The sequence below is a fragment of the Netta rufina genome (genome assembly GCF_964035555.1).
Source record: "Netta rufina genome assembly, chromosome: 27".
NCBI classification, from domain to species: domain Eukaryota; kingdom Metazoa; phylum Chordata; class Aves; order Anseriformes; family Anatidae; genus Netta; species Netta rufina.
Genome location: NC_140151.1, coordinates 6223609 through 6245035, shown reverse-complemented (window position 1 = coordinate 6245035; position 21427 = coordinate 6223609). Strand labels below are relative to the sequence as shown.

Sequence of the window (21427 nt, the reverse complement as noted above, 5' to 3'; positions counted from 1 at the left end):
TGCCCCCAGCGGGTCCCCCCCGACTCCAGCCACAAGGAGCCGGCTGTGCGCAGCCTGCTGCAGAACCACGGCCACAAGACGCCGAGATCCCGAGCTGCCTCAGCGCTCATGTTCCGGCGACGTATTTCTGCACGATAACCCACAGCTCGTCACGACGCTGCGCACACCGAAGATGTAGAAAGTGACCGAAATTACCTCACGGAGCCGCCTCAGGAGAGCGTGGTTTTCACGCACGTGCACCCGCGCGGCCCCGCAGGCCAACGGGCGCCGTCAGCTCGGAGCGCAGCGGCCGGGGCTGCGGGGCACAACCCCGCGCCGCCGCTCCGGACGCGAGCTCGGCCCGGCCCCGCCGCCACCCCGGCCCCGGCCCCGACCCCGCCACCGCCCCCTCCCCGCGGCTCCTCCCGGCGGTGCCGCGGCCGCCCCCGCCCGCCGCGCTGTTCCCTGAGCACGCCCCCTCCCCCCCGCCGCGGGCTGTTCCCCTCACGCACCCCCTCCCCCCGCCGCAGAGCTCCGGACCCAAGATGGCCGCCGTGTCAGTTTCGGGCTTCGCCGCCGCTCGGCCTCGGCTTCTCGGTTCCCGTCTCTCGCGGGCCTCGGTAAGGAGCGCTGCCGGGACCGCCCCGGTTCGGCTGCCCGGCGCCGCGGGCCGCGCGGGCGGGCGGCGAGCCCGCCGGCCGCTGGAAGGGGAAGGCCCGCCGAGCGCACCAGGCTCGCGGCCTGTTCCGGCCCCGCCGCCGCCGCTGTGCGCCAGGCCCGGCCCCGGCCGCCCGCCGCTCCGGAGCCCGTCGGGCCTTCCCCCCGGGGCGGCGGCGGCCGCGGCTCGGCGCGGATGAGGCGGCGGCGCGGGCCGGGGGGAGGGGGGGGCGCGGGGCGAGGCGCGCTCCGACCCCGGCGCGGGGAAAGGCGGGGAGGCGGAGGCGGGCGCGGGCCCGGCCGAGCCGGTGCGAGGCGCTGGGCTGCGCCGCCCCCGCTGCCGGGCGCTCGGAGGCGGCGCGGGGCTCGGCCGGCCGCGGGGGGATGGGGGTGCGGGTGGGGGTGGGGGAGCGGCCCGCTCGCCCCGAGCCCTCCGGCGCGAGTCCCGCGGCCGAGGCGGGCCGCCCGAGGGAGGGCCGGGGCTGAGCAGCGGCAGGTGCAGGGAGCGCTCGGCCCCGCCGCCGGCACCGGCCCCGCGTCGCCTCGGCCCGGCCGGGCGGTTACGTAACGCGCCGGGCACGGAGCCCCGCCGGGAGCAGCGCCGCCGCCGCCGCCCGGAGCCCTCGCGTAGCGCCGGCCGGAGCCCCCCCCCCCCCTCGGGAGCGCGGCCCGGCCTCGCCAGGCGGGCGGGTCTCTCGGTCCGCGCTTCCCTTCGCGTTTGTTGTTGGCGGGGTGCAAAAAACAGAAAGGCCAACGGAAACAGAGCTCTGGGCGAGTGCCGCGGCCCCCCTGGGCTGAACGGGAGTTCCGAATCTTTCTAGTATTGGATGCCTGGAGCTGCGCAGTTGAGTCTGATAAATTCTTGAATGTGTGCTGATAAATTCTTGAATACTTACTAGAAAGCAGAATGGAAGAGAACCGTGTTAACGACTAGCTGATGACTAAAACTTCCCTTGCAGGAAAGTCATTATCCGTTTAATAAACAGTTTACAAATTCTTCAGGGATAGTGTACTTTTACAGTAGAACTTCAGCACAGTGTACTGTTATCATGCTAAGAAAAAGTCTTTGTTAAAGAGAACTGAGGGCTGTGAAGTAGAGCCTCCTACCCTTCCATCTGCACCTTTAATTAGCAATGACATAAGCATTTGTTTTTCATTTGTAGGGTCACCTGTTACTTTGTGCTCAGGTGTTTTCAGTGTGCCTCATCTATGAAAGGTTATAATGTTGTAGTCTTCTTTTCTACACTCTTTGGAAGTGAAACGTTTAATTACAGTCTCAAGCTGTGTTTCTTCACTTTTTTTCTTGATGGAACAACTGTCATAGCTTTTCTTAGCGGGAGAATCAGACCTATGATTACGCTCTTGGAAGAGTTCTGAAAGTTCCTTACTGTTTGCTCAAGACTCTTGATTATTGCTACTGCTTTCTATTCAAGTTTCAGGCAGTGTCTTCCATGTGCAAAAATGAAGAGAGCTGCTGGTTTGTTTTCTTTTGTTTCGTTGGGTTTTGACTGTGTTTTTTTTTTTTTTTTTTTTGCTCGTGATTTGTATAAGATCCTGGTGTATTTTTTTAATGGTAAAGTAGGTTGTGCTCAGCAGTGATATAAAACTTGTGTAGGGTTTATGCTAACTTATGGATTGAAATTAAAAAGGTGTGCTTTTTTTTTTTTCCTCTGGGTTGTATGGAATTAGTTATTGCAGTGTTAAACCATTTTTTATTAGCAGTGAAGACAGAATCTTAATTATTACTTCAGTGTAACAGAATTGTAGTAATGGATTAAAACTCTGCAGTGTGTGTAATGAATTAATGTTGGCTGCTATTTTTTTTAACGGTTCACTGGAAATATCTCTCTTCTTGCTCTCTTCCAGGCTTAATGTTACAGTTCTTCTGATTGTGAGTGTGCAGGCTAGAAGCTGAGGTGAGACTTGTTGAAATCTTCCTACCTTTGTGGAAAAACATTCTTGGAATTTATTATGGGACTTATCGGAAAGAACGAGGAAATTTCTAATAGTTTTGCTTTCTTCTCTGCAGTGTGAAAACAATTGATGTTTGAGAAAGGAGGAGTAATTCAGAACAGAAAACGTGTATGCTATGGTTAGCTGTTTCCCATCATCCGAGAATCTGTTTTCCCATCGTGTGAAACTTGTTCAGCATCGGGATAAAGGATAACGACTCTATGGATATACAGAATTCTTCACCATGGTAAAACTCGCCAACCCGCTGTATACGGAGTGGATTTTGGAGGCAATCAAAAAGGTAAAGAAGCAAAAACAGCGTCCTTCAGAGGAGAGGATATGCAATGCAGTGTCTTCATCACATGGTTTGGACCGCAAAACTGTTCTGGAACAGTTAGAGTTGAGTGTTAAAGATGGAACTATTTTAAAAGTCTCCAACAAGGGTCTCAACTCCTACAAGGATCCTGATAATCCTGGGAGAATAGCACTTCCAAAGCCCCGGAACCATGGAAAGTTGGATGGTAAACCAAACGTGGACTGGAATAAACTTATCAAACGGGCAATTGAGGGCTTGGGTGAGTCTAGCGGCTCATCCTTGAAAAACATTGAGCGCTTTCTGAAAGGTCAGAAAGATGTGTCTGCATTATTTGGAGGTAGCGCTGCCTCCGTTTTTCACCAGCAATTGCGATTAGCTGTCAAACGTGCTGTTGGCCATGGTAGGCTCCTTAAAGATGGACCTCTGTACCAACTCAACACTAAAGCAACCACTAATGCTGAAGGGAAGGAGAGTTTTGAGTCTCTTTCCTGTCTGCCTCCAGTGTGTCTGCTTCCCCATGAAAAGGATAAGGTAAGGCCCAATTTACGTGAACCTATTTGTGTATTTGATGGAATATATCAGTGCAGAGTCACAATTTGAAGTCAATTTGTCTAACTTGCATCTTGTAAGGTTGAAATGCTGAATGTGCTTTGAGGATCCTACTCTGTTCAAATTTCTAAGCATGATCAGTGAAACTTGAATAGGTGATAATTTGTACCTTGGACCTGAAAACTGCGACCAAAAAGCTGGCGTTTTGGTACAGCAGAGCTGAATGGATGCTGACAGGCTTATTATACAGTTATGTTACTGAACCTGAGGAAGTAAGCCCCCTATTTTTAAGGTAGGGTGTGGATTTGAAAAGCAAACGAGATTGTCTTATTTTCACATTTTTATTTGACTGCTTATTCATTTTATTTTTTTCATATTTTACATAAAACATAAAATTTCATATTATTATGCAGCTGCTTATCTGAACACAGGTAACATTACAAAGTGCTGACGAGCAATTGCTGCCTAACCTTGTCATAGAGGCTTTAAGTGTTTGCAGTGAAGGATTCGGTTTCTGTCCCCATACGGCTTTGTTGTGAAATACGAAGAGAAGACGCATAGGATATAGCAGTTGAAATGAGGAGCGAAATCAGAAGATGTAGAGAGCAAAGGAAATGTTGTAATGAACAATCGTAGACTTGTACTCTCTTCTGTGTGCCTCGTGCCCATCCTTGAATGTAGTTCATTATACAAACCAAGGCACTTTTCTGTTGTTTTCTTTTATTTTCATGTTTTCTTTTTCCACTTTCTTCCATCTTTCTGCATGCTTAAAGTCTCTGACCCTCCACTCCAACCTCGAGATCAAGTTGTTGGAGTGAAACTGATACCACCAGTATCTTTCCTGTCCTTGTTATGCTGCTGTGGGAGTAGAGTAAAACTGAAGTCTGCCTTTGTTTATTGAACATCAGTTTGCCACTAATTCATATCTTTGTACTACAAATCTTCAGGACTTCTAGTACTAGAAAATTACTTTTTCTATATGTAATAGATATTTCATCAACAGTGATAGGATTTTTTTGTTGTTGTTGTCACCTTCAGTGGTGAAGTTTTTGAGTGTGCTGATCATGGTTTTTTACTAATTAGGTTCACTCTCCAGTGAGAGGGCTTGTTTATGATCTAGTAGGGTTTGAAGAGGTGAAACTACTGTAGGAGTCTTCCCCTTAAATCTGAGTATCTGCTTTATCACTGGTAAAGATTCTCAGAAGTCTTCATTTAACTGTGCAAGTTCTTCTGGGGACGGAGTACTTGCTAGTCAGCAGGCTGTGTTGCATGCTGGTGGAATGTATGATTAAGTAACAATATGTTGAAAATTCCAGCAGCTTCCTCAAGTACTCTGCCTAGATATGTTTCCTGTGTACTACTACAACTGTATCCGTAATAAAATTGGTAATGAAAACTGATTATAAACAAGCCTGGTACACGTGGGAGCTGAACTGAGAGTGGTAGTAACAGCAGAAAATATTAGCTGTGCTTATTATTATTAACACTGTGTTTCACAGCCTAATCAGTCTTGTGATGGACAATCTGATATTCTTTCAGATTGTTTCCTGTTTTTTTCATAGAACAGGGCATATGAGTGATAACGTGAGCTACCGTAAATACTGAGTTTGGTTTGGAGTTCATTTCTGTCCCCTGGTGAAATATGTGTGTCAATTTCTTGTGTGTGCACGTGCATAGAAAAACAAACATGCACAAGGTATGTATGTTTGGGGCAGTTAGATATGCTTCTTATTTCCTCTCTACCTGCTCAGGTCTGAGCAGCTTGAACAATAAAAGGGCTGTTAATAACAATAGAAGGTGTTATGTGCTGTAAACTTTTAAACAGTAACTATAGTGGAAACCTTGCAAGGGATTTCTTCATTAAATTCTGATCTTTTTTTTTTTGTTTATCCTTTGAAATAAGACCCTAGATTTCTGCTCTTCACATACCATTTTTGTGCTGTGTAAACCATGTTGATTTTCTTACTAGTTTCTTGAGTCATTTAGAAGATACTGTATTAAAACATCTATATGTAAATTTTGTCAGCATTAATTGGCAAGTCAGAGGAAGCCAAAAGATCATTCCTATTCTACAAGAATTTTAACACACTTCTTTCTTAATGCAGACCCTATGTGATAGTTTTTCTGCACTCTGTCTTGTGTTAAATCTCAGCCAGTTATGCGTGTGCAGAAGGCTTACATGTATATGGTATAGTAATTATTATTATTTTTTTTTACTTGGTTCTTGAGACTGGTGAGGTTGTTTGTTTTCTTTCATGGAATCACGTAGACCAAATTCTTCAGGAATATCACTGCCATGTTTCTCTGGTTCTTAGAACAGTCTGGTAACAATGTGAACAAACCCTTCGCCTCCCAAATCTGAGAAATCCTAATGACCTTTCTCATACTCACTGTCATTATGTTTTAACCTTGCACTGTTTGGTCTTTAATGTCCTTTAAAGAACTCTTTGGGTATTCATATGATCGAAATTTATAATCCTAAAAGGTAAAATATTTCTTTGTTTCCTATCTGTACAGCTTTCTATCAGCTGCAAGTGCTTACCTGTCCGTGTTTGGTAGTACCACTTGGTTTAGATGCCTAAAAGTGAATATTCAGGTCTGGATATTTTCCTGTGTATTATGAAATTATCCTTATGTGGTAGGAGATCTATGAAAGCTGACATTTTAATTTTAAAAGTTTAAGTAGTTCTGTAGAAGTTTGTTTAGTAAATATTACTTTTTTTTTTTCAAGTCTTTCTTTCTGTGTTCTGTGAATACCACATTACAGCATTCAGGCAAAAATACAGCAAGTTACCATGGTTTGCTAGGTAATACTGACGTGCTGCTGACAATAAAGTCTTGATATCCTTGGCCTAAAAAACACTACTTGGATGAAAACAAGCAAATAAAACAAAACTTGCTGATGGGCGGAGTTCAGTGCTGAAGCTTGCTGACCTGTTAGTGACAAGAGCTGACAAAATTTGTCTTTAATTTCAGTTTTAAGTGCTGAATGTGGCTTAACTTACATGCAAGTTTAATGGAACTGGCCTTTTCTTTTTGTTCGTATTCCCATAGTTTAGAAGGTAAAATAGGAAATGCACTTCCATGCAGTTGTATTATGTGCATTGTATTACTTGGGACATCTTGGACTTAATTTTGGAAATGACTTTGTCACCTGTCCTATAAACAGTACCAGGCTGGTAAGATCCACAGGGCCTACTGCTGCTTTGGAAAGAAAAGTAAGAGGCTGGATGGCAAGTTGTTGCAATACCTAGAAGTAAAGGGAGTTCATGCAGAAACTGTAGTGAAAGAGAAGACTGTGTTGAGTTGCTGCCTCTTGGTTATGTACCCAGTAAGCACTATTCCCTCAGAACACCTGAAAGTGAGGAGGTGTCAGGCCTCTCACCTTAGGTTAGCCAAGGAGGTGATAAGTGTGGAGCAGAGAACATTCTGCACTGAGTCCGCTCTCCATCAGAGACTTTTCTTCTCACATGTGTAGGGAACAAGCAATACTATACAGGCTGAATTTTGAATTGCCTAATCCCACAGCTACAGGGCAACTTCTGCTGTGAAGCTCTGACTAAATATACATGAAAAATTTCTTCGAAGTTTCCTCACTTCTGTTCTGTGTATAATTAGCCTACTTGCAGACTGAAACAGGGTTTTACTCTTTAAAGTCCTTTTTCTTAAGGACAAATTGCTGTGTCTAGCATTTGTTCAGAGTAACAGCTTTATTTCTTAAAACTTCCTGTAAATTATTATGTTAAAAAATGCTTTTTCTGAGTTTTTTTTTTTTTTTTTAAACAAACAAACAAACAAAAAAAAAACAACCACGGAATAAACACTAATACTGCTTTACCATATGGTGGGTATTGACATGTCTTTGGGAATAGAAAGGCTTGACAAAAAATATACAGAAAGTTCTTAGGGACTATCTGGATGAAGCTTTCTGGGCTATTTCACCACTGCTTGGATATGCCTTGGATTAGCAATACTTGTTTGTGATTTCTGGGGCAGGTGCTGCTGGGATGGCAGTCAGTTGATCTCTTTTTGTGCTGACTCCAGGCACCTCTGCCAGAGGTTACTGCAGCCAATGCAAAGACAGAGCAAATGGTGTTTTGCTCCTCAGCTTGTATCGTTTGTAGCCCAGTTTCTTACTATGAAATTAAATTGTTGGTGTCAGTTAATGCTCTGTGCTGGGAAATTCAGCCGCAGCTAGGGGGGGGAAGGAACCTCAAGTGAAGTACCAGGGGCAGCACAGAGCAGTCACCTCCGTCCTCATCCCTGTGGTGAACAGGCAGAGCCACAGAGGCCTTGATGTTGAGTTGGCCTTGCAATCGGCTGTAACGTTGCTTTATCTGTGCCACTGGTAGTTTTATTTCTTGGCTTCCTCTTGAGTGCAAAAGGTTGTATTTGCCGGACAATAAACACTGACTTGTCTCTTTTATAGGCACTTTATTTGATATACTTTATTTGTGGCTATCGAATACGTATTGTATGCTCAATAGTGGGAAACTTCTCAAGCAGTTGTGTGCCGCATCTTCAGAACATTTCAGGGAGACTGCAATACTTCAGGAGGCTTTTTTGGTCAGAAACTTTGAAACAGATAACTGCTGGTTTTGTTTGTTTTAGCTGATGGACAGAGTTGAAACAGAAATGCTCACTGGGTTGCCTTTTTGAACAGTTCTAGCTGGTGTGGTAGCCTTTATCTCTAGGGATCTGTTACCTACCAGTTCAAGTCTTACAGCATTGGCACTGTGCAAATGGGTAACTGAAAGGCATATCATTTTAAAGTTTGGCATTTTCTGTAAAATACCAATACTCCAAAGGCATAAAGCAGGAGACAATGTAATCTGTGTAACACATATGAATCATAGCATATTAGCTACAATTTCTAATCCCTTTAGATGCTACAAAATAATACACTCATGATTTCAAGATGGAGGGAAAAAAAAAAGGGTATGTTGTGGCACCCCTTACTGTAGCGTACATCTTCTTTTAAAACCATTTAGAGTGTTTTTAAATGTGCATAATATGATGGCTAGCAGGAGGAACCCAGCCACAGCCTGAATTCCAAGTTCAGTCAAAAACTACTGGAGGTGCAAGACATCACGATGTAGTGTTTGTGTTTAAAAACAAAACAAACAACAAAAACAATCAGGTAATCTGTTACCTCATTAATGAAGCACTTTTTGAGAAAAGCTAAAGCTGTTTTTGCCAGAATGCCAAAGTAATTTTCATTACCCTGTGTATTCTGCTTATCTATTCGCTGTAAACAACAATAGTAATAACTTAAATAGGAATAAAACTTAACCCTTCACGTGGTCTGTGCTTGATTTTTTTTTTTGTGGTGTTGCTACGGTTACTGAGTACTGTTTAGTATTTAGTACAATATTACCACAATGCAAAAGTTACTACAGTACAGGAAGTTTGCCACAATACAACATTTAGTACTGTTTACAAGCAAAGAACTCTCTTTCCTGGTACGTGGTTGTGTGGAACTGAACTGTAGTAAGCCTTGAGGCTGGAGGCACTACATGGAAACAGTTTGCTCTACCTCTGTTTTGTCAACACTTGTTCTAGAGCACAGGTCAAAGTTCTGTCAGATTTTTTGTGAAATTGTTATTATAAAAAGTTATGTTAAGACAACTCATGAAAGGGTCATTGGAATAATTGATGTGCATGGTAAATGTTTCCAGAGCATTTGAATTGTGATCTCAGGACAACAGTGGCACCATTTCTTCTGTAACTGTAAGGAAAATACTAATAGTATTAATTGATCTGCATTCACACTGAAATGGCTTTCTATGCCATTTAAACTGCAGAGGGCTGTAGGTAAATAGCTAAATATTGTCCTGCAGTACAGCTAAGAGTATAAAAACATTCTCCAAGTGTTTCCTGGAGGAAAAAAATGGCGAGAACTTCTCTAGCTGAAAAATAGGAGGAATATTTAGAACAGATTCCCTCTGCTGCTGTCCTGCATGTTCTTTTGGCATGTCTGCCTCCTAGTTGTATGTTGCTATTTATATGCCAGTACTTACCAATCATTTTAACTTTTTATAATTATTATAAATACCCATCCTTTAGGCTTTTCCTATTGCAAATACTGATTCTAGATCCCTTTGTGCCCTCGCTGTATTTATGTTGCTTCTTTTCAGAAAGTTTACATGCTTTGAGGGCATCATAGTTGTTTGGGCCATTAAACATCCAGTAGCTGTTGCTATATTGTGCCGGTTTTAGATTAATACCTGTTAATTCCATGTCTTAAAGCAAAGAACTGTCCCATAAGTGGGGAGGAAGTTATTTGTGGATTGGTTTGTTTTGGGTGGAGTACACAAAGGATCTGCAGCCAGGGCACTGTAATTACGTTTTGAGAGCTCACCCTCATTCTCCACAGGTGCTCTTCAAGCTTTGCTCCCAGCTGGAGAAGGATTAGGATTTGCTCTCTCCCAGCTGGCTCGTTGGTAGCAAAGATTTTAGCTCTGGTTAAAAAAAAAATGGTGGTTGATAACAGATGGCCTCTGTCTGTACCCTGTAACTCTGGAAACCCAAGTGTTGAAAAATTACCTTGAACTTGATTAACTTGATGAATGAACAAGTGAAGTAGCTCATGATAGAACAAACAGAAACAGAAACTTACTCTCGTGGATGCTATGGGACGATGCCTTTACGACAAAATGATGCAGAAAGATACCAAGACGCGGTCTGCAGAATTTGGAGCATTGGTAACTTAAAGGCGAAGGTTTTAAAGGTTTTACTGTGGAAAGACATCAGATGTTGTAATGGAGTATGTACCTCAGTGGGGTGCTGCTGAGGGGGAGGTGTTTGTAACGGTATGCTCTGACACAGCTGAATATAGGGTACCTGTCCAAAGAGAATGAAGTTGGCTGAATCCCTGTTGTTAGTGCTTTCTGTGCTGGTGATTGTTAGGTATGGAAAGACACATCTCCGAAGTTTGGTTAGTAAAAGAACCTTTTAACTACAGAGCTCTGAAGTACGGACAGACAGGGAGGGTGGATGATGGAGAACATAGCTAAATAAACGCCAGCTTTATTCCAGAATTAGCTCTGCTATGTAATAGGGGAAGAAACAACAGGGAAAATGACAGCAGGTAACTTTCTCTGTGCCCTTCCCTAGTGTCCCAGTGATTTTATCTTACAGCGGTGGTAGGGAAAAACAGCAGAAAAAGCTATAAATATTAAATGAAGTCACATCATTTTAGTCAAAAGGTGGGTTCTGTGTTCTTACAGTAAGCACAGATCGGCAATCAGCAGAAAATCTGGTAGACAAATCCTATGTGTGACAGATTGCAGTCCCTTGACCTCTGTCCTGTAGGTGGGTAGCTCTGCTCCGTTCCTGCTGCCTCTTGAAGGAGTTGCAAACTAAACTTACTCTAATGACTCATGTCATGTTAGTCTTCGTTTCACCTATTTAGTGGTTTTTTCTTTACTTGTAATGTAAATCTGCCTTACCTTCTATACCCCTGTCGTTTTTTCTGGCTATGTGAGTGCATTTCCCTGAACTACAAATACTGTCTTGTGCACTGGATGAGGAGTTGTAGCTCGTTGCTAGTTTCATTGTCCAAGAATCTGTCAATCTTCCCATTGTTGCTGCTGTTGTGGTAAACCTGGGCTTGTAGTGAGATTGAAAAGAACGGAGGAAGAAGGGTATCCAAAAAGAGTGCTCACGCATAGCAAACAAAATCCCACTGATAGTCTATTTTCTTGTTTTGAGTTCCTGTTGAAGTTAATTTCTCTGCAGACTTGTGTGTGAATGATGAATTACAGGTAAAAAATACTGAGCTTTTCAAATATTTTTCTATGAAGACTTACGAATCACCAAAACTTTTAATTATCAATGTCTACATCAGTTCAGTGTGTTTTTTGAAAAAGGAATAGAACAAATTATGGGTATTGGTATGCAGGTAAATGTCAATGGTGCTGTTTGATGCTAATGAGCTTTGTGGGTCAAGAACATAGGACTTTGTTAAATCTCACGGTGAGGAATGTTGTAAGATGAGGATTTGGGTAGTGTAGGTTATATGCAGAGCAGGTTTTGTTTGGCTTTGTTTTGTTTCTTCCTCCAGTTCAAGACAGTATAGCTTCAAAAAATGAGTAGGCATCAGTCCCATAATTGCAGTTGTGTGGGTATCCTGAGCAAACTACAAATATCAACTGTGACTGGTATCTCTGTGAGTTGTTGTTCACAGTTCCTTTTATACTTTCTGTTAGTGTGTTTATGTGGGCTGCTGCATTGTTTTAAGTATCTATTGGTTTGCATTTTTTTTTTCTAACTAAACTATTTTCCCTTCCTTTAGGGATGTGGCTGATGTTGAGGGAAAGCAGCGTATGGTGTCTAAAGATGGAATTATTTACTCTATGCATGGAAATTACTTTGGTGCTTACAGAAGTATATTCCCCAAAATAATTCTTTATTGTTAGAAATTAAAGTCAATAATGAAGTTTCTTATTTTCTTTGAAAACCCAAGTATTGTGGGATGCAAACTGTCCTCTGGGAGAGGAGTTAAGACTTCAGTTTGCCATTCTGTTGCCACGTGTTGCGCTTTTGCACTTGTGGAAGTCTATGACATCTTAGGAATAAGTTTTCATCTAAAATTGAGAGATACAATCATCTGTTGTTCTGATTATGGCATTCTTTACTTGCTTGAAAATTAGGAAATGGGGACAAAGTATGTGAGAGAGCTTCTAGATAATAGCTTTGGGTAAAGAGAACCTCAGTGGCTTGAGCCACCAGGTTCCTGAACCAGACAGCTAGCTGAAGCGAGTACCGTTCTGGCTGCAAATGAGGAAATTTGAGCCTCTCTCCATAAGTGGTTGTCTCCCCACCCCTCAATAATTTGCAGGCAGGAAGTCTTGACAGATGATGCTGACTGGTGTACGGATCTTGAATGGTTTTAATCCTCTCATTAGAGGAGTTAGCTGTGGTACAGTTACTTAATGGTGGAGCATCTATATATTTCAAGATAACGTTTTATAAATTTCTTCTGTGCATGTCTAACGGCAAAGCATTTTCTTCAGTTTGAGTGTCAGCCTCAATTAGCACCCACAATATTTTTGTTCCCATAGACTTACAGATGTCCTATGGAATTCAGCCTGTGGATGCCATCCTGATATCTAAGCTATTACCCACTGTTATGTCACTTTACTCTCAGAAGCATTTCTGATGTTTGCTCTGTAACAGTCCTTCCCCAAACAGGGGCAACAACGGCAGACTTGTTTTGAACGTCCATTGTTGTTTTTTTAATGACCCCTCTGGAGAGATCAGTATTTCATACTTGTCACTTCTACTGTCTACTTTTTTCCCTTACGCATACTTTAATGTTGTCTCATGTTTTAGGCTGTGCATTCTGCTATATAAATATGCTTCTCTAAGTGAGACCCAGCGTAGTGGAGACAAAATATCCATTGACAGAGGCAGACATACATACCTGTCTTGTTTTAATAGACGCGTGAAAGACTATGGCGATATATTTAGCTTTCTTTTCTTGAGCACAAAGAGTGCTTTAAGGAATTTCTGTTTTTACTGTAAGTTGGTTCATGATTTTCACACCATACTGTCTGCAGAGGATGTTAACAATTGTGATTTGGTAATGCTGAGGTGGAAGAAGAAAGCTGAGTGATTCACCAGGCGAAAAGCAAATCGAGCCCACTGCTGCCACAAGTTGATATTACTGAACAGCATTTCCCAAGTTAATTTTTTTTGCTGTATATGGCAACAACAACAAAATGTTAGCTGTAAAACTACAGTGGTAATATAAACAACAGTGGCTCTGATTCTGTTCAGGGGCACGGAACTGACATGACTTTCATCTCCAGTCACCAACCCAAAAGGCATGGAGTAGAACCCGGGCTTCGTGGTGCCTTCCTCACTGAAACGTGTTCCCTCATGTTTTAAATCACTTTATTCACGTGGTGTAGATCGTCCTTCCCTTCTGGCTTTTCTGGTTCATCAGCTCCCTCCAGTAGCTTCAGCGTTTGAGGCAGACTTTTCCAACAGCTTCAGGTGCTTGAAGTACCTGGTAATAATGGTTTTTTGCTTGTTCAAAACAGACTGCTGTGGTTTAACCTGACAGGCAACAGGTCGCTCACTCCCCTGGCCAACTTCCCCATGGTTCGTTGTTGTGCCTGATGCCCTGTGGTGTGGGACATCCCCTCGGCCAGCTGTCCCAGCTGTGTCCCCTTGCAGCTCCTTGTGCACCCCCATCTGCTCTCTGGCAGGGTGGTACTGGTAAGAAATGCAAAGCACCTCGGGTCTGCGTAAGTGCTGCTCAGTAGCAACTAAAACATCCATGTGTTATCAGCATTATTTTCATCCTAAACCCAAAACAGCACTATACCAGCCACTAGGAAGAAAATTAACTCTCTCTCAGCCAAAACCAGGACACAAACAAAAGCTCATGACCTAGCATGAATTTTAAGAAGCCATCTGCCAGTGCTCCTCAATAGTAACTTTCAGCTAGGAAATGAATGCACAGTAGTGGGCATGGTGCTGTAAATACTTGTTGTGGCAGATTCTCTCTCTGGAGAACTGATGTGTTCTGTGTGCATTTCTTTCACTCTGGCTTTAATTTCACACCTACTTGATCCCAACCGGTCACTGCAACAAGCACGTGTGTGATGGGGGCAAAGACAGTCCTGGTATCTAATGAGTGGCTGATGGCACTGAAATGTCTGCGGGAAGCGAAGTGTGTTCAGATTACTGATGATGACCACTGACAGAGCAGGCTGACAAGTATGCTATAGAGGCTTTTCTGTCAATTTTGAGTAGCTTCCTAAGTCAATTTCCCTGAATTAAGAAGACAACAAAGCAGATGGATTGGCCAAAACTGAAGTGTTTGGGGATTCTTTGTAGGCACTTCTCTGAAGTCGCCTTTAGGAGGGGATACAGCCTGCACAGAGCACGTTTGGTTTCTAGACATCCTTTGTATAGTAACAACATGTGCTGAGAGGCTGACAACGTCTTACAGGCTGACAGCCTCGTTTGTTCTGGCTCCCTCCCTCGCTTAGTCTGGTGACATCACAGAGATAGATGTTCTTGTGAGAAAAACAGCAGAAGGAGTTGAAAGTCTGCCAAAAATTTGCTGGATGAAACTGAGCTGGCTGCTTCCAGTCTTACTTTCACGACTCTCATTGTGTGCTTGCGTTTTTCACTTGCCAGGATGTTCTTTGCTGAACAAACACAGCAGCAGTGAGATCTCCCCATCCTTAGCATAATGCTGTCTCACACAGAAGCTTTGGAGGAGTAGCAGCCTTATCTCCATTCAAAATCATTCTAATTTGATAAATTATTCTAAAACATTTTGAAAGCATTTTGCACTCTAATAATATCTTATTCTTTATCACCTATCTCCCCCACCACCACCCAAACTGGTTTGCTTGCTATTTCTGGGTAAGTATGTGTTTGCAGCTTGTCATAGGTGGTAAATGCAGGAAACATTGAATTTGTGAAGGTCAGTGTTTGATCTGATTCGTTCAAAGCTAGAAAGTGACTATGTTGGGCACCCAAATTCGATGGACTGTGGGAACGAACAGGGTATGCAGAGAGATTGGCCAGAGGAGATCAGAGAGACTAACTTTGACTGTACAGATGCCCCATACGGTTCTCTTTGAAATAAATTGCTTGCAAAGGTTGTATCCACAGAGGATATGCGAAAGAGTTTACTTCTTTCCTGGAAACTGTGAATGCTCCAGCTTTGCTAGGAGGCTGCTTTCACAAATTTGTGAGGGAGTCAGTTTTCAAGCTATATAACTTCCCCAGGGGCTGTAGCAACCTGTTTCAATAGTAATTGAAACTACATGCTGATAGCTCTTCTGAATAGTTATAATCACCAATATGATTCCGTATGTCCAGATTTGCAGAGCAGTACCTTAGGCTTATTTCAAGTCTACGAATTAACTCATTTCACAGCCCTTTGAACTAAAGCCATAAATGGTGTTGATTTTTTTTTTTTGAGATATGTAAGCAATTTAGATTGAGGTTTTATGTAGATTTCAGTTTTGAAAGTATATTGTCTCTCTTGTCTTTAAAAGAAAACAAATACATTTGGTGTTTTTTCTATTACAGTGTCTGGATTCTTCTGTAGTTTGAGCAAGGATTTGCTGCTTTTTGGGGGTCATATTTTCTTTTTGTGTCTTTGGCAGTCTTAATTATTGCTGCTTTGAGTTTGTAACTTTGAAGCCTGCAAAAGAATGTTGAGTAATATGAATGTTTTGGTCATGGCTCTTCACCTTTGTTCTGCTTCGTTGCTTTGATACCAGATGTAATGTTTAGCATTTGATAGTGCAACTTTAACATTCCAAAGGATCTTAACTCTTAAATTGGGAATCAGAAAACTGCTTATGTCAGCAAATATGTTTTAACCATGGATGCAGGGAAATTGTTGCTATCTACTGTTCAATTACAGTAAAGACTCACTATTAGTAAGAATGCATGTTCATCTTTCCCTTCAGTCTGAAGGGCTGTTACAGCATAGTTGAGATTCTGTATGAAAATTTATCATGCGCTGAGACTGAAATAAACTTTTCTGAAGTGAGAGAGAAACATGATTCTGGGATGTGAAATGTTATGTTCACTAAGTCTACTTCTAGCAAAACTGTGCTTACAGTGGATGTTACAATTTATTTAAAAGATGCTCAAGAGACTTATTATTTATCTATTCTGACTGTGCTGATATTTGGACAAACATAAAGGATGAATGAACATGCCAAAGTTGTTCTGGGGTTTCTAAACTTCAGCCTATGGATACGTTTCATACTGAAATACGTTGATTGTCAGGTGTTTTCATAGTAATTTTAAGCTTAAACATCTTCCTGGACTTAGCTGAAAGCTAGGATAACCACTTGCATTCAGGCTGAGGAATGTTAGGCTGTCATTCCCAAGTAGTTCCATGTTGTGTGGCTTAGCTCTGACGCAGTGATTTTCCTAAGGTATTCTGATATCCTCCATCTAGTGGATGTTTTGAGGAGCACAGCTCGGTCTGCAAGTGTACTGGATCTGTACACCAACGTAAACGTGGCTTGAAACTTCTTCTTGTGTTACTGCAGTATAAACCAACCTGATTTCGGCAAGGAACTATGCTGGATGGAGCTTTGGCTTAGCCAGGATAAAGACTTGTTGAAGTATTTTTGGCATATACTTATGTTCTTTAACAGTACATCTGTGTTTAGTTGCATAATATAATTTGAAAAAGATGTGTGAAAATAAAAACAGTAACATAATACAGTTTTAGGAGCAATGATATAAGCCAAATTTTATTTTGTGTGTGCATGCAAAAATAAAAAAGGGTGCTAGAATCACGTTTAAAACAATGGAATGAAAAAAGTTAGACTATAGCATGTTTTCAGGCAAATTTTGTATAACTGTAACTTGTAGAATTTTCTTAGAAAGCGCAGAATTGGATTAGAAAGAATTACATAATCCAGCACTTAATATTACTGGAGATAAGACTGCCCTTTCCCTCACATTCGTTGATAAAGTGTCACTTTAAAACCAATCAGTTTGTTGCATTCATTGCTTGTTTGAGGAGGCTGTCACAGAATATCAGTCCTTTGGCCTAAAAACCTATTTATTTCAGGTTAAATGTATTGTTGGCTAGTTAACATCTGTGATTTTACGAATTTGTTGTCATCTGAAATATGACTTTTTTCCTACCTAATGTTTAAATCCCACAAACTTTTCCAGAGAGGACAAACCTTTTTGTCTGCTGTTTTGAGTGCTAAGCAGCAGATTTATATTTTACACAAGAACTTCCTTTTGTTTTAATTTTTCATACACATGTTAATAGTGCTACAGTTGTAGTAGTTCCATAATACATTTAATCCCAGGTAATATATTGTAAGAGCTTTTGAGAATTCCACTCCAGCTTTCTGGATACACAATGGGAATTTTTAAGGCTACTGTGTTCTAGGATTATTTGTGCATCACCTCATAGTTTATTCATTTAGTGACAAATTAAGACATCAACACTCTGATTTTTGCATTCAATTAATTTACAGCCCTCATTTTTCCAAGTTTCTTCAAGTCCTGCAATTCTATTCTTTCCTTTGTACCTGGGATTATTTCTCATGTCTTTGGGTGTTCTAATTTCTCATGAGGTTACTGTTCATACAGTATTTACTGTGTGGTGAGAACCAACTAGCGTCTGTGAGACACAGTGTGCATTGCATACTATTCACATGCAATATAACGCCTGCATGATTTTGCATATTATACAATTTGCTCCCTTGGTATACTCAGTGGTTTTATTGTTTGTTTTTCTCTCCTAGCCGGTTGCTGAACCAATTCCAATCTGCAGTTTCTGCCTTGGTACAAAAGAGCAAAATCGTGAGAAGAAACCTGAAGAGCTCATTTCTTGTGCCGACTGTGGCAACAGTGGTAGGTGACTACTTATGATGCTACTAGTAATAACTACAGTAATTTCTGAGACAGAAAAGTTCAGTGTAGTGACTGCTACCAACCCGTATGTATGAGGACTGCGCATCTGTGACATATAATACATTTAGCTGAGCTGAATCTCATGGTCCTAGGAGGAAACGCTTGGGTTAACCTAAGACACAAACAGCTTATTTGACTCCTGGAGGTTTCTTTAAAAATGTAGTAATGATTACTAGTTATATTACGTTACAATAAAACAGAACTCAGTCATGAAAAATAATCTTGGTGGGCTTTTGTATGTGGGCACGTCATTTGCTTTCTAGACTATTGTGTTATAAGTGGAATAGAGGCATCTGAAAAAAGGTGTATCTGGATAAGCAAAATTCTACATGGAACTATATAATTAACAGTTACTGCTGTGAGCTATCTGTGAGCATTAGCAGCAGTGGAATGTTTTTGTTGGTATCACTTTCTTGCTTTCCTGTAGGTCATCCATCCTGTTTGAAATTCTCGCCAGAACTGACAGTTCGAGTGAAAGCCTTGAGATGGCAGTGTATTGAATGCAAAACATGCAGTTCCTGTCGAGATCAGGGCAAAAATGCTGTGAGTACAGTAAAGTATGGACTGAATGAATACAGTATCAGTCTTGTGAATGTTCTGTTAAAATATGCAATAAAATAATTCTAGAGTCAAGTATTTGCAGCTTCTGTTTAAGTTTGGTAGTCTTTCTGAGACCTGTGAAATACCTTACACCTTGTAGTTGAGAAATACGTGCGTGTTCTCTAAGATAGCGACAAATTAATGGGGACTTGATGCACAATTAAAGAGAGATTAAATCTGTCTTCAACAGGATAACATGCTATTCTGCGACTCCTGTGATCGTGGCTTTCACATGGAGTGTTGTGATCCCCCTCTTACCAGGATGCCAAAAGGTGAGGACTTTGTAATGAAAAGGGTAATTTAAGGTGATGTCAGAAGAGATCAGTAGGCAGAAAGTGCTTCTGTACATTTTATTCTCTTTTAGCGACTTTTAACTTGCTATTTATATCATTGCTTTTCAGGTATTAGAGATTGTAAAGTTTCTTTTGGAAAGGGACAGAGCTGAGCATCCAGTTTTTCCACTGTTTCTTGCTTCCTGTACATTATTATCTGTGAAGGGTTTTGAAAAAATCCTTGAGATCTGAGGGAATAGAAGTGATCCCTGCAGATTAAAGTAATCAGCTTAAAACTGAATGAATAGCCTTGTACATAAGAAAGAGATTGGCTTGTGAGTTTTTGAAGTCATATCTGGTTGGACAGTAGAGATTCCTGGAGTATAACCGAACTTCTCTTTTCTGTCAGAGAGCAGACTATCTGTGGAAGATTATCCCTTGATAATTGGAAAAAGAAAAATCTTCCTATAGAAGGTAGTTGGAAGTAGTGTATTCATAAGCAGAATATAGGATAATTAAATGTGTTTGTTTTTTCTGATAATGTACTACCAATTTAAGAAACTTCAAGAATGGTTGTTGGAAGTACATCATGGGAGGTGTGGATAATTAACTGAATTTGACTTTAGATTGCTGGATCATACTTTATTTTTTTTTTTAACAATGAATATATGATAATTGGGGCCTTTGGTATTGTTCTTAACCTTTCTGTTGGAAAACCTAGGGCCTGTAATTCTCCTTTTCATTCTATATAGATATCCACTGCATTCAGTGATGGGGATTTGTGTCTTATAGGTATGTGGATATGTCAAATATGTCGGCCACGGAAGAAAGGAAGAAAACTTTTACACAAGAAGGCAGCACAGATAAAACGACGCTATGCTAATCCAATAGGACGTCCCAAAAACAGATTAAAGAATCAAAATGCAACGTAAGTTTCTATAGAAGAGGAGTAAGGTGTGTGATTCTATAGGGCAGTGAGCACTTCTGAAGTGTGTTACCTGCTCTCTGTGAGGAGGTATCTTTTCCAATGAGGAGCTTTTCATTAATTCTTGAAGACAGAATTTCTGAAGAGTACTGTAAAAGAACAGAAGTAATCTCACAGTGCTTCTTTGTGCCTAGGTATTTACTCTGTATAACAACTTAATATTTGTTTTTAAAGTATTCCTTATAGCAATAGATTTTTGCTGATTTTTGTCGAGTCTGTTTTTCTGAATGGTTACTTTTACCAGTATAGTAGCTTTGCAAGCATTGCTCAAGAAATGTTTTTGATACTTAGAGAAACATAGTAATCTACAATAAAGCAGTTAAGGTGGTCGTTTGACAGACTGTCTTGCAACACTATCAGATTAAATATTTTTGTCCATATTCTGCTTCCACTCCTAATGTTCCTGCACTTGTACAACACTTAATTGCCCAGGGACAGATTGTGTGACTTTGTTATGGTGGTTATGGAACCAGTTGTCGGGGAATTCTTTGGATTACTCTCCAGCCAGAGCGATTCCTTTAATTAAGATTGCTGTGCAGTGCTTGTTGTGATGCAACGTTATTAACTATGCTGGGGACAGAACAGTGAAGGAGTATATCATAGTATATTACTAAATTTTTCAGTTCACCTTTAGCTTCTGTGTGATTCATAAATACGGAAGATGCTAATCTGCTCTGCAACCTAAAACAAACCACTTTACCCAATTTTCTGACCATATCTTTCCTCTTTCCCTTCTTTAGATCGAAGGGCCCGTTCAGCAAAGTTCGAACTGGCCCTGGTCGGGGTCGGAAGCGTAAGATAACTCTGTCCAGCCAGTCAGCGTCATCGGAAGGAGGATACCTGGAGCAGACAGATATCTTGGACTTCTGCAGAGATGGCAGCACCACCTTGAAGTTTAATAAGAAAACCAAAGGGCTTATAGATGGCCTTACTAAATTCTTCACTCCCTCCCCTGATGGACGAAAAGCTCGAGGGGAAGTGGTGGACTATTCTCAACAGTATAGGATCAGGAAAAAGGGTACCAGGAAATCTAGCACTTCAGAGTGGCCCACAGGTAAAGATTTTTCACCCTGCCGATGTAAGTATCCTGTACTCCAAGAAAATGTTCAAAGGCCAGGATATTGAAGTGACTAGAATTTTTTTAGATGCTGGAAACGTTGAGCTGAAAAGTTAACACTCAAATGCAGTTATCTTTAGTGCATCATGATAGAATAGCAGTTGGAAAAGGGAAAAGAGTTCTTTGACTCTTCATATGTAATAACAAGATGTGATGAGGGATCGAACAATGACTGTGAGGTATAATGCCCTTTGATAATGAGGGGCTGGCAGATAACAGGAAATGTGCAAAATAATGTTGAAAAGAAGTTCGAAAGAAGTAACTTAAGGAGTGGTTAATGAGAATAAGAACAACAAGGTAGAGGTATGAAACAGGAAGTAGATAAGAAAGATTCATGAGTTTCCTATCTGTGGTAGAGGCTAGCAAAAATTTCTTTCTTTTTCTCAGTCACAGAAGAGCCTGCTTCATGCTGTACTTCTCACCTACCTGCTGAGGAGCATCTCTTGAATTAACACAGTTCTGCTTTACTTGTTTTCTTTTTTAGTTTAAGATGATCATCCATGACTGCACCTTAATTTAATCTTTGTGTTCAGATCTTTAAAGTCTTGTGTATTTTCATAACTTGA

The 21427-nt window shown here is 41.5% G+C and overlaps 1 protein-coding gene across 1 annotated transcript in view; it reads left to right on the top strand.

Annotated features, from left to right (window-relative positions):
• The first annotated feature begins 511 nt into the window (after positions 1-511).
• The window catches only part of KAT6A (lysine acetyltransferase 6A), a 41792-nt gene continuing 20876 nt past the window's right edge, over positions 512-21427 (top strand). Inside the window, exons 1-8 of the mRNA XM_084302439.1 lie at positions 512-599; positions 2503-2552; positions 2666-3436; positions 17719-17827; positions 18315-18430; positions 18678-18759; positions 19552-19687; positions 20485-20798. Coding sequence (XP_084158565.1) covers positions 2834-3436; positions 17719-17827; positions 18315-18430; positions 18678-18759; positions 19552-19687; positions 20485-20798 — 1360 coding nt within the window. The 5' untranslated portion in view covers positions 512-599; positions 2503-2552; positions 2666-2833. The remainder of the gene's footprint in view (positions 600-2502; positions 2553-2665; positions 3437-17718; positions 17828-18314; positions 18431-18677; positions 18760-19551; positions 19688-20484; positions 20799-21427) is intronic.